Source organism: Gavialis gangeticus, unplaced genomic scaffold, assembly GCF_001723915.1.
Source record: "Gavialis gangeticus isolate Ggan-Ray unplaced genomic scaffold, GavGan_comp1, whole genome shotgun sequence".
Classification (NCBI taxonomy): domain Eukaryota; kingdom Metazoa; phylum Chordata; order Crocodylia; family Gavialidae; genus Gavialis; species Gavialis gangeticus.
Genome location: NW_017729032.1, coordinates 223,405,729 through 223,419,734, shown reverse-complemented (window position 1 = coordinate 223,419,734; position 14,006 = coordinate 223,405,729). Strand labels below are relative to the sequence as shown.

General features: G+C 39.5%; 1 protein-coding gene across 4 annotated transcripts in view; it reads right to left on the bottom strand.

Annotated features, from left to right (window-relative positions):
- The window catches only part of APP (amyloid beta precursor protein), a 494,720-nt gene that overhangs the window by 12,722 nt on the left and 467,992 nt on the right, over positions 1–14,006 (bottom strand). For all 4 annotated transcript variants that reach the window (XM_019524043.1, XM_019524047.1, XM_019524048.1 and 1 more), the window contains 2 exons: positions 3,805–3,905; positions 448–594 (listed from right to left, as the gene is read on the bottom strand). In XM_019524043.1, the coding sequence (XP_019379588.1) occupies positions 448–594; positions 3,805–3,905 (248 nt within the window). The remainder of the gene's footprint in view (positions 1–447; positions 595–3,804; positions 3,906–14,006) is intronic.

The following is a 14,006-nucleotide window of genomic DNA, read 5'->3' as shown; positions in this document are numbered from 1 at the left end:
GGTTGGCCTTCCTGACCATGTCCCCACACTGTCGGCTCATGTTCATCTTGGCATCAGTAATGACTCCAAGATCTTTTTCTGCCTCTGTACTGATGAGAAGGGAGTTCCCCAGCCTGTACATATGGTGCCGGTCCTTCCCCTCCCAGGTGCAGCACCTTGAAGTGTTGAATCCCATCCTGTTCTCGTCCGCCCACCCCTGTAACCTGTCTAGGTCTGATTGCAGCTAATTCCTCCCTTCTAGCATGCCCGCTTCCCCCCCACGTTCATTTAGTCTCTCTGATAAAACAGATGATTTTATTATGGAAACCACACTGCAATCAAACATTGGTTAACCAAATTGCCTGTTTCACTCCAGTTTTAAACACACTGTCTTACAGAGTTGTACAAGATAGTCTCCAACCACTCCCATTTATGCGAATGCAGCTGTGCCAGATAACCTTTACCTACCTCCACTACACCATGATGGATGGATGTGTACTGTTTCTTCTTCAGCATCACCAAAGTAATGACAATCACTGTTGCTATAACAACACCTCCCACCATTAGTCCAATGATGGCACCTTTGTTTGAACCTACATCTTCAGCAAAGAACACCTAGGAAAAAAACAAACAAAAAATGAGATATCCAATCATACCCTCCACCCCTACTGCTGTTTTGCTAAGTTGTACAGTCTTGAAGACATTTTAGAAAGTGATTAAGCAGACTTCCCTGAAACTTTATTGCATGACCTTGGTGTTTTGTTCTTTTCATGACCTACAGCAGTGCAGAAACCAAGTCAGTGCAGCACCAACCTCTCCCAACCAAAAGAAGAGTATAACTAATATGCAAATTTTGCATTGCTGCTAGCTGTGCAGATGTCCAGGAGCTACTCAGAACCTTTCAGTCAGAGCCACTTCAAGTATAACTTCTATTAACTGCCCATGCTAGTTTCAGTATCAGCTAAGCAAATCTCAGGATGACTGACAGGGCTCATGGGAAGTTACCTAAAACATGAAGATTTCTCTATCTTCTGCATATAAGAATGAGACATTTTTTCATTAATTTGAGAGTTCAGGATTGTTTTAGGTAAGCACATTTTATACCCACCAGATAATGACAGAGCCTTCATATACCCAGCTGGGAAAAAATTCATTGTAAGCAAGGTGACTTGTCTAACAGCAAAGAGACAGTTTGGAAATAGGCATCCTATTTTAAGGTGCGTAGCAAAAGGAAGTCATCAAGTCTTCATAGAGGGAGGCAGGAAAATGATGACATATGGTAAGTATGATGTAACTTGGGAAATTTTTGGACACAATAATGCTTTGCTATGAGTTTCAAATAGTGCGATCTTGAAAACAGCAAAAGGTACAGAAATATATACATCATACCAATTAAATGATGCAGTTTAATATATAACATGACTGTGAAATCAGTCCTATATTTTAAATATATTGTCTACCTATCCATCACAGTCATTCTCATCTTCTTTTATAGTAAGCATATCGGTTATTAAGTAGAAGAAAGATTACTTGCTCCTTTTGTTTATTCTTGAACTCAGCTGGACCAGTTCTTAGCTTTTCTGTGAGACTTCTCATTTTAAAAAAATATTTAAAAGGAAGGAGATTTGGAGATTAGCTGAGTTTCCAATGAGTTGCATCACATTTGCACTCTTTTAGAAAACAACCTTCCATATAAATATTTATTTTGCATGCTTTGATACTTTTATGTTGTTGTATTGGTTAAGCAAGAGATGTTTAAATAAGAAGAATTCAACCAAACAGGCACAAAACGTAAGTTGGTATAATTTGATGTAGAGAAAAGTGTTAATTTCTCCTGTCAATATTGCATGTATATAAATGAAGAGGTGATAAAAGATTTTTTTGGTTTGCTTGTTTTTTAAAACTCTGAAAAATGCCTTAGTTAATTCCTATTTGCTTGCACCAGCATAAGGCGCCACGGATTCAGTCTTGAAGAACAACCTTGAAAAACAATGGCTCCTGTATTTAAAGCAGAAATACCTTTTTAGAGAAAAATAGCTGAGTCAAAATGAATTGATAACTTCAGGTCTGCATTACATTTTTTTTCTAAGCCTCTCAACCATGATTCCAAAGGGATTTTTAGATAAATGCTGCAGGGTACGGAAAAGGGAAAAGGAAACCGACCTGAAAGCATGTCTCTACCTACTGCTTTCAAATGATAAGTAAGAAGGGAGGTATCTTTAAACATGGATTTCAAAATCACTCTCATATAAGTTGGGGGAGGGGGGAATAATACCTCAGAACACCTTCAGATTTAGAATAGTTACCTAAACTATCTTGCCAATATATGTTTGACTTGGATGGCAACATGCAGTGCCTTGGGTATAATAAGAAAGTTGTTGCCTAGTATTGTTAGTGTTACTTTATTAGTTGTAGCTAAATTCGCCTTCAATACAAAAAACTGGGGTGATATATAAAAAAGAAAATTCCCAAATTAACTTCTGAATGATGGTTTCAGCTATCAGTAGTATTTCACAAGATAAAGCAATTTAAAGCATATTTTTAGGCAGATACTATTATTTTGCAATACTTCCCGCCTATTTTATGGGATACTATCTTATCAGCTAACACAGTAGAGGGAGCTGCAGCTCCTAACTGCTTGGGCAGATATAGCAAATCACAGAATGTGAGAGCGATAGGTAATTAAGTGCATGTGATACAAGGATAACAACATGAAAATAAGCACACTGAAATACACTACCGCCAGGTTTCTTCCCTAGAGGAAACTTTAGCTTATTCACCAGATGTTTAACCCTTCTCATGTAGGTGCATCAGACTCTCTCAAATTATCATTAATGCTAATTCATTTTAGATTAGCTTGTCAAACTCAGAATTCTCTATTCTCAAAATCAAAGAACTGGCAGAGTATTTAATGAGTGATTACTTTGCTCAAATGCAAATCTGAGTCCCATGTTCACTTTAATTTTCAACTTAATTGTAAGAATATATTTTTAAAAAGCCTTTCAAGTTTAATATTAGGAATTTAGAATAATATGCAATGTCATCACTAATTACTCCCAAGAAAGGAGGAGGCAGAAGGACAGATATTGACCTACCATTACAACACTATTGTAAGAATCCTCCACTGCTTCACTTTTTATTGGATCTGATCAAAAATCCTTTGGAGACATGTAGTCTTGCTTGGATCTTTTTGTATTCATATGTGCCACAGTGCTAAACTAAGGGAAGATCTCTCTTCCACTACACAGTGAAGTGTGGTACTTAAGTAGCAAGAGTACAAAAGTGGGAAAACAAAGATACAAATAAATAGAAATGAAAACAAAATAGGCAGAGAATCGCACAGTAACAGCAGAGAAGGAAACTTTGAAGATCAGTTACCATGTGCTTTGGCATTTATTGTTTTTGCTGACAATGATTCAGTTTGAGAGAGGGTTTCATTCCTCACCCCTAAACTGCCTTTCCTGCCCCTGTTCTGTTTGCCTCATTTTATTACTACACTGTACCTAGGATTCTGTTAGCTGTTCCCTTTCCTTAGTTACTTGATCACTGACAAGAAGAGATGCACTAAAGATCATACTTTTCCTAAATAAACATAAATGGTTTTATGCATGTACTAACTGTTGGCTTGATTTTTTCTCATGCATTTTTTACACTTAAGTCCACTGATTCCTATGAAATTACTTGCAACTTACTCTTTGCTAGAAAATTATATTTTTACACCTCTAAAATTAAGAGAAGCTGAGAATGTATTTTCCCTCTATATAAGAATGGTATTAGCCACCATGATTCAAGGTATAAACTTAAAAAGCTTTGTGTTCCACTCACCAACTTTTGATGATGCACTTCATACCCTGAATCATGTCGGAACTCTGCATCCATCTTTACTTCAGAGATCTCTTCTGTTTTAACATTGGTCAGCCCAGAACCTGCATCGCATGGCAATGAAATAAATTACTAAATCCACCATTATGAACAAAAGGCAATATTGTTACTCACACCAATGAGAGATGTGACATGAGAGGAAGCTCAAGGAAAAGCCAAAAGTACATCTGATTCCCCCTCCCCACAAACACAAATCCTATTGATATAACAGCTAATGAGGCATAAAAGACTCTTAGTGCTTTGCAATCTACTACAGCTGTATTGGTCCATGCACCAAAAACTCTGCAGCATGAACAACTGGGCGAGGTAAGTAATGAGGGATTAGAGTGACAGTCTCATGAAGAGACTCAAAGGATGAAAGAGTTAGGATCTGCTCTGATAACTTATAAAAATCCCCAACTTCCTCATGTTGTTGAGAAAACTCTTCAAGGATGAGTACGAGCTGAGGACCAGTCTATGTTTTCCTGTTCTCTGTAAGTTTATAATATTATAAATCATGAGGAGGCAGCAGCACTAAATTAAAAAAACCCTATTTTAACCTCACCTAAAACTTTGCTTTGAGGTGGAAACTAACATGCATTTGGATGGGAAAAGACAGTATTTCTATGAAGCGTACAGAGTTCTTATTAAGCTTTTTTGGAGGGGTGGGGGGATTGTTTTGTTTTTTTTACAGAAGGTTGTTAAAAATCACCATGATTTCAAACTTCCCCTTCTCTCTGCTAGCAAATGTAACCAGTTATTTTCCAACTCAGGTGAGTTAAGCAAGTCCCCTATACCCACAAACCAGGGGCATTTGAAGAAAACCATCTAAAAATAAGCAAACTTTTTAATGACTTAAGTTGCAAATAGTTTGAAGCCTAGCCAGGCCTAGTGATGTCAATGGGATATTTCCACTTGTCTTGACTGAGAACAGGATTAAGCGTTCTGAGCCAGCACTTTAATACGTGTAAAATGGGTGAGTTTTTAATGACCTAAAGGATCTACACTGATTTACAAAACTGAAGTGTTGGAACCACACAAGGGCCTATGAATATTTTGTCTTCCATTAGCTGACCCTGCTTTAAAAAGAACATGCAAGTAATTCCTTCTGCTTGGGGGATAGCAACCCATGGCTTGTGGGCTGGATTCAGCCTACACAGCCACTGGATCTGGCCTGCAGACCTGAGGCTTTGGCGGCAGGGGCTCTGCCTGCATTACACTGCGTTGCTCTGCACCTGGAAGGTGAGGAGACTTCCTGTGCCCTGCTGCAGCTGGGCAGTAGAGAAAAGCAATGGTGGGGAGAGGGAAAGTGGTGGCTGGATCTTAGTGCTAGCCCACCCTGCACTCAAGACAGGTCATTTTAGCTGCCCACTGTAAAAAACTTGCCAACTGCTGCTATAGCTGATTCAGAGAACAGGGAATTTTTGGTTCAAATGAGCGAGAGTTTTGTTTTGTCATTCAGAAACACGGGTTCTAATCCAAACTCTGCAGGAACATGGTGTTCACGAGAAGCTGTCATCTTCCCAGTTACTGTGATAAAAACAAAAGGACTGTCCTAATGGATCAGACTAACAGTTTATGTACTACAGCGCTCTACTCTGCCCTTGCCAGGGTCCTACCTTCATTCCAATTAGAGATTTGAACCGTGAAGGTTTTATATCTTTCTCCAAACATTTAGCATCAACAATCTTTACTTAACAATTAACGATCCAGGCAGGGGCGAGCAGGCAGCTGATCGCAGCACTGCCTCAGCTTGGGACCAGGCTGTCTTGGCTGCAAGCCATATGGGCAAGGCCTGCTGGGAAATGGAGTCCAGCTGCTGGCTGGATTCACCATTTTGCCCACCCCTGCACTAGAGTCTGCTAGAGTGCATTACTTTCTGATTAATCACATCTGCTCCAACGTGCTGGATTTCTAGCACGTCAGGGCAGGCTCCCTGCATGTGTATAAGAGCCCAGAGGTACTAGATTTAATGCATTTTAACTAAAGCAGTTTACTGCACATGAAATAGGATGCAATTCAACAAAGATAAATGTAAGGTACTCCACCTAAGGAGGAGGAATCCCTAGCACACCTATAGGTTGGGAGATGACCTCCTCAGCACCTCAGCGGCTGAGAGGGACCTTGGAGTCACAGTTGACTCCAAGATGAACATGAGCTGGCAGTGTAACGAAACCATCAACAAGGCCAATCGCACCTTGTCATGCATTAGCAGATGCATGACCAACAGATCAAGGGAGGTGATGCTTCCCCTCTATGTGGCATTGGTCAGGCTGCAGTTGGAGTACTGTGCCCAGGTTTGGGCGCCGCACTTCAAGAGAGACACGGAGAATCTGGAGAGGGTTCAGAGGAGAGCCACTTGCATTTCATAGTTGGTAGGGTTGGAAGGGACTGCGTTGGTAGAATGCAGTCAAAACCTCCAGGTAGAATGCAGTCAAAGTCTCCTCTGAACTACGAAACCCCTTGATGCACAAAGTGACGAAAGACCCTACGAGGGAAGGTTGAGGGATCTGGATCTCTTCAGCCTTCACAACAGATGTCTGAGGGGAGACCTTGTAGCTGCCTATACGTTTATCAAGGGAGGACAACAGGGAATTACCAGAGCACCCCTAGGAGTAGCTGGGAATAATGGGTGCAAACTAGTGGAGAGCAGATTCAGGTTAGACATTAGGAAGCAATTCTTTACAGTAAGGGTGGCCAAAATCTGGAATGGGCTTCCAAGAGAGGTGGTACTATGACCTAACTTGGAGGTCTTCAAGAAGAGGTTTGATAGACACCTGGCTGGGGTCATCTGACCTTTGTCCTCTTTCCTGACAGGGGCAGGGGTTGGACACGATGATCCTTTGTGGTCCCTTTCGACTCCACAATCTATGAATCTATAGGCACAGCTGTAGGGGAGGTTGGAGGCTGTGAATAGCCCATAAGGCAACAGGTGCTCTGGGGGGCATATATGGGCCAGGGGGGCCTATTTGATGTGGGGAATAGGTTGAGGTCAGTGGGTCTGGAAGGGATCTGCTGGCAGGAAGATAAACCAAGGCTCACTCTAAGGCCCTTGGGCTCCTTTTACAAATTTATTAAGATGATGCAGGAGTGGCAGATGAAAGGAAATGGAGGATTGCTTAAAGAGCAGGGCAGGTCATTTATCTACCAGAGGGCATCACAGTCATCCCTGAGGAGGAAGTCTACTACAGAAACCTTGAGATTTTTGTGGCTAAAAAGTGCTTTTTAAATGCATAAAATTAATAGCTTTATGAATGTTCCTTATGTCTTCATAAGATCTATGTTTTATTTTTACCCTATGAATTACCGCAGAACTCTTTAATTGTAAAGTGACGCAAGTATGTTAAAAAATCATTTGTAAAGCCTCACTGGAATGCAATATAACATCCTTTATAACCAAACAAGTGAAATTTGGCAGATTTCTTCCTGGCATCAGTTTATGCAGCTGCTATGCAAATCCAAATATATTCTCATCAAAATTAGTTAAAAACTACATGTGCACAAAGTAAACAATGGTGTTATTTTCAACTAATGAGTTGAAACTTTCCAATAGAAAAATATTATTGCAAGTGGCTTGTGGAGTCAGAAGTGTAAAAAAAATATATAGATCATAATTTCAGCCAACTTCCACAACCAGGAAACAGACAAACAAGAGTTTAAAAATTGTTTACAGTACTTATCCCCTTTCAGCCCAAGAATTCATTTGCCAAGTTTCACTGCACAGCAAAATAATGGCCAACTAAAAGCAACTCAATTTTTTTTAATGGAGGAAAAATGGTTAAAGTGCAAAACAAAGACGGTGAGTCATGTCTCTGGTGCTCTTTTCTGTTCAGTGAATAAACAGACACTTGGTTTAAAACTGAAATACACTAATTTCACTAAAAGTGGAAAAAAGGTAAAGATTTCTGATGACAAAACCATTGCTTGTTGACTTGTGTATTGTTCATTGGTTTCTGTGGTAGGTGTGGGCCTACATTTTAAAAGTGCCAAAAAACAAATCTTTGAATATATGGGCCAGTAATACCTAAGTCTTATATAATATGAAAGAAATAAGGGGGCAAGTTATTGAATTTATTACAAACAACTCTCTAAGAAAGACAGAGGTAATTTATCTTAAGAGCAATACATTCAGAAAAGTTGCTATAATTTACAAAGGTTACTATTTTTGAGATGGGGTGTGAAGCCATCTCAATACAACTTCAGAAGTGTGAGATTAAGGCTTGCTCTGGGCTCATAACAAAAGCCACCCCCAGCTGACCCAGCTATAAAGGGGTTATTTGGTTATTTGGGCTATGGTGTCAAAGACAGCTGGATATGATGCTAGCTAAAATCATTTATTTGCGTTTCACTGGCTATGGAAACCGTCGACATTAACCACACTAGCCCAACAGGTTAATAGGCTAGGTGAACCTTTGATTAGGTCTGATGCTGACATCAATGCTACCATAATATCTCATGCATAAAGACGTCATCAGTTGGTGACGTACGGATTTAGCAGGGATGTCACAATTAACAACATGACCAAATGGGAGCACAGCACTGGTATTTTTTTTGCATTAGGCTGTAGAAATTCTAGCAGTATTAAATAATAGCCACCCAGACATCAAGAGGCTAGTTTTCTAATTTTGGCTTCACTTTATAAAGACTAGAGTTGCAGTGTTAAAATGGGGTTCCTGAAATGTAATAAACTTACAGTTTTTTGGGCATATGTTTACAATATTCTCAATAAAAATGTCCTGGTTCACTTGTATTAAGAATTCAGCTGTAAGAAATGAACTGCTCATAATGTAGAAGTGATCCCTGGAAAGAAAGTGTGATCAGCTAAAGAGGTGTTATTCTTTCCATTACGAAACTTTTCTATAAGAGAGGTTTTCAAGTTTGGCAATACATTTCGTTCTGGGCTGCATGCTCTCATTGTGGGGAACATTTTTAAGGCAAGAAATATGCAATAACCTTTCATCATTTCGAATGGAATAGAAAATATAGATCAAGGATGACTGCTCAGCATATGATGCTTTAGATACATCTATCCATTTTATTTTTCTTTGACTTTTTCTAATATCTCAGGTGTGCTTCCTTTTGGGGAAACACAAGAGAACAGATTGGGCAGAATTCTTCCTCTGTTCTATCATTTGTGAATGACAAAGGGGAGGAGAGCTTCATTTCAAACATGCCATTGTGTACATGCTGCTTCTAACCTTAGGGAAATATGGACACTATGGACAATGAAAAGCACTGCCAAGCAGCAATGGGCAATGGCTCAATTTTGTGTGTGTCAACACTAAGCTGGTCTTTACAGAAGCTACTGTATTTCAGAATCAAGGGTAAGTCCCACTGCAGCTTCCATTGTTGCTAGGATCAGTGGAGGTGCACAGGTAAAGATTTGTACAACTGCTTTTTTTCCTGAACCTACTGAAGGTTTAAGACTTGGCAATATGTCCTGAAGAAGCCTCACTGATTTATGGTCTGGACAACTATTCACATGACAACTCTTTTTGTTGTGATCAGTTAGGGCAACATGAAGTGACTAGACTCCATATGAAACAATTGTTATAATGATAAGACTTCCAGTAAGTGGGCCAAAAATCTCCCTGCAATATCTGGACTCAATTATTTCTCTTATTGGGAAGAGATAAAGGGATTACCTGCACTGTCGTCATCATCTTTGGATCCCTACAAGATCCTATAGGCTACAGAAAAAGTAGGTGGAAATTGTTAAGAATTTCCAACTCTAGCAACAGACTAGCTCTAGCTATTTTTTGAATGTGTTCATGGTTTTTCAATGCATTAAATATCTGATCATTCTTTACAGCTTTTGATTACTTCCTGACAAGTTTAGCTCAAATGTTCCTTTGTTGCCAAGCCCAGATTGGAAGCCTGTTGGAGAGCAAACATCAACTTTTCCACCATGAAGAAACAAGTCACTGCCTGAACTTATGACGCAGGAGCAGAAACAGAAACCGAAAGATCAAGACTGTGACAAATGTTAAAAGGAAACCAGTTTGCAGTTTGCAAGATGGACGAGGGCTGTCCAACTATGGCATGGCTGGGTGCCACACACTGCAACAGCATGCCACCCCATGGCTGCCCCCCATGAAGACCAAATGGTGCAGAGGGAAAGTCCCCAGGTTGCCCCCTGATCAAAACCCTGGACCCCACAGGCTGTGCCACAGATCTCCCTCAGGCAGTGCTAGCTTTATGTGGCCTCCCAACACATGGGCAGCTCTGGTAATGTGCAGTCCCCCCCCACAAGGCCCTTTCCTGCTGCGCAGCAGTGGGCCCACAGGCTGCATGTTAACTTCTGGTAGGCTGTATGTGGCCACTGAGCCACCAGTTGGACAGCCATGATCAAGACCATTAAGAAAAAAACGCTTTAAAAAGTAGCGACAGGTATTTCACCTGTAGTGTTGCATTTCATTACAGTTTCATATTTCCAAATGTTTTGATTCTCACTGCTGTGTCAAAGAAAAACCCAAAATAGGGAAAAATGACTATCCTCATCCCCAAAAAAGCTAAAAATATATAAAACAAACCAAGTGAAGCTAAAAATATATAAAACAAACCAAGAAAAACAAAAATGATCTTTTAAAAAAAAATTCCTGCTCTAATAAAAAGATGTGTTATTTGTACCCAATGGGTAAAAATAAATCCTGTTAGAAGGGTAATTTTTCAGTTGATAGTAAAAGGTAAGTAAAAGGGGAGTAAAAGGTAGCAGGATGTGATGCTGGACACAGTATTCCCTTGTGTGTATGGGCTATGGATACTGATATGTCCTAATAGTGTTTCCTAGGGAAACTTCCAACTATGACAGACTTATGACTGGCTTTTTCCCCTGGCTTCACCTATGCACACCCGCTAGGGAGTTGGGTGCTGGATGTTAATACCAACTTATGATTTGGATGTTCCATTTCCTTTCTCTTATGATCATTCACATTCATGTTTTTGTTTGTGAATTCCTTTTTCAGTACTTACTTAACATCTCATACATCTCTGAGATTTCCATTTTACTTAGCTTAATTCACTACCCTTTCTAGTTTCCAGGATTCCTATAACTTACAATTGTTGTTCAGGCTAACATTGACTTTCCCATAAATACTTCATAATGTCAAAGGACAGTCTAGAAATGAATGATCTGAATTCTAATTTTGACATGTAATGGAAAAATCAAGTGGGCGTTCAATGCTAGATTTTTACATTTCAGGATAGATTTGCAGAAAGGTCATGGTGCACTGTAGTATTTAAAGGTATATTACACCTCAAAGAATATTCTTATAAAAGTGTGTGTATATGTTATATATATAAAAATAGTGTCTGTCTGGCTGTCTTTTTTAAATCAATATGTCCCTTAATAACTGGCAGTAGCTCTAACAATTAGTTGGTTAAATGACAATATATTGTCTCTTAATGTCATGCTATCACAATCAGGGCATCTTAGAAGATGCCCAGATGCTACGCTAGAAGCAAAAGAAAAGTTAAAGTTTGCCTAATGCTCCCATCTCAATCCCTGGTTTTGGTTACTAAGTGTGTAGAACATTTTCTCAGTAGGCTGAACTGGATTTTATCCTTACAACATGCAAAATGTAGGAAATCATTAGTTGCATTTTACAAGTGGAGAACTGAGGCATATGGGCAAATCAACAGTAGCTGAGCTAGGAACTGATGCCAGGTCTCTTGAGCCCTAGTTCAATTTTCTGCCCATGAGATCATCCTTTCATCCTGTTGTGTAACATTAAGATAAGATACAATACTCTGTCCAGGTGGCTAAACAGTTATAATGCATGGATAACAAGGAGAGGGAGATTTAAGATGGTACCTACATAGCCTGTCCAAGCAGACTGAGTGATCATTTGTCAGATTGTTAATTTTTTATGTTAAAAAATTAGAAAACATGACTAAAAATCTATTAGATTTTTTTGAAGACAACAAACACCAAGAAATATAGAAAGAAGCTTTCCCCAGCACTGCTAATAGGACAGGCTACTTTCAATTCATTTGGCATTCATGTAAAATAGTACTCTTGCTCCCCCCATGAACCCAGAAAATTGATGTATTCTGGCAAATTCAGGGTGCAACTCCATCAGCCAAACATGATTTCCAAAAACAGGCTTTAGTTAGCTTCACAGGGGCCTTGTGCTCAACGACAAAAATACAAACTGTACTTACACAGGGTGGGGACGGCCGCAAGGATAAAATCCTCTCAAGTACAGTGAGCTGACAAAATCTCCTTCACACCACTTAAGCCTCACGTTAAAAGCTTATGTACTGCAGAAGCCATTTGACAGTGTCACCACTGCACTTGAGAGATATTCACTTAAAACTCAACCAGTGAGGTGATACAGAAGCATGCAGTTTTCCAAGGGGTAAAAGCACCTCTTTTAACTTTTCGAAATTTGAAGTTATAAACATCTTGGTGTAACACCACTGCCTACCAAAGGTATGTGGAAGAAGAAAGATCTTCATTACCATGGCCATATTAACAGCTGTCATTTAATCAGAATTAGGAACATGAAACATAGAGCAAAACTGTTTTCTCATGCAAGAATGTACCTGCCATTTTCCACCTCCCCATCCATACCTCAGCTTGTGAAAATTATTAATGAGCACATGCCCCTTTGCAGCACATTTCATTATGCACAAAGAAATCCCAATTAACAAAACAGCAATCAATCAAAGAATTAAGATACATCATGTAGGAAGAGAAAAACAAGATTTAAAAAAACAAAAAAACAAAACAGATGACAAGATTACAGTTAGAGTGTGAATATATTCCGTAAAGGGGACTGAAAATAAAATTTTCACCCACAAATCGTTGCATATGCTGTGATACTTTTATTGTTCTTAGTGAGGGAACCATCCCAGAAGATAAAAATACTTCAGTGCTACAAGGATGTTCCCTGATTCTAATATTTTTAGAACATCATATGCCTAGATCTGTAGCAGACATAATTCCTGACCCATTTAGCTTAAAATAGAATGAATTAGGGCTTTGCACAAACCTAAAAATATCAGGCTGTTAAAATAATGGTACAAACACATCACGCATCTGAACCTGGAACTGCAATTCAGAAAGTTTACTTTTTTTTTCCCCCCATTGTGATAGTTTCCATATACAAATAATAATACTGGTCACTTCTGAAAGATTTAAGCACACAGGCACATGCTGCTTATGTTTCATTTCAGGAATTTTGGAGGGGAGACAGTGAGATGGAAAGAAGAGAGAAGGTAGCTAGATATTTATGCTGGACTTGCTTTTTAAAAAAAAATATGGTGAATTGGTATGGAGATTCTAACCCAAGAACAGATTGATCTGAACTGACTGGTGGGTATGGGTTAGAGGAAGAGAGGCAGGGAAGGGGGGGGCACATGCTTGCTGGCTGTTGGAACCCCTTCTGAAAGCGTTCTGCAAAGAGAAGTTTGGGGCAGTTGTTTTGCTGTCAATAGTGTTACCTAGGTCTGGATACTAAATGGAAAACACGTTCCTGAGCTTAGAAGTGATTTTTTGAAGAGCACCCTTTTTTTTAACCTTTGAAAATTGCACCAATTGACAGGTGTTTACAGGATAAATGCCATATCCCTGCCCTGCCCCTAAAAAACCTTAATAATGGCCCCATCAGTTTCAATACTACCCAGCCTGAACCCTTGCTAATATTTTCATATCAGAATACAATATGCCAATCAAACTACATATGGATGTTTTCACAATAAGGCCATTTTATATTCCCACTGCTGCTGCCTCCCTCTTGTTTCTGAAAAAAAACCCTCTTTTGCTAAATGGAAAAACAAGTAGATGGGACCTTCAGTCCCTGTCCTGTCTTTGTGGCAGCATGCATTCCTCAGAAAATGAGTTCCCACAGGCTTGGGGAGAATCTCTGTGAGAGTCCCTTGTTAAAGAACTGGTCATAGATCACTGTCTGTAATGGTTTGTGACATGACACTACAGCTTAACAGAGGCTCATAACAAAAAAGGGTGATCATTTCAGCTCAAGCAGATCATAGACATGCTGGGGAAACATAGGTTAGGTAAAAGCCATGCGAGTTATATACCTGGTCGTGTGGTCAGTCCTCTGTCTGCAGCTGGGCGGGCATCAACCGGCTCAACTGGGGATGTGCAGCAAAAAAAAAAAAAAAAAGGCAAAAAAAAAAAAAAAAAAAAACCCCCCCAAAAA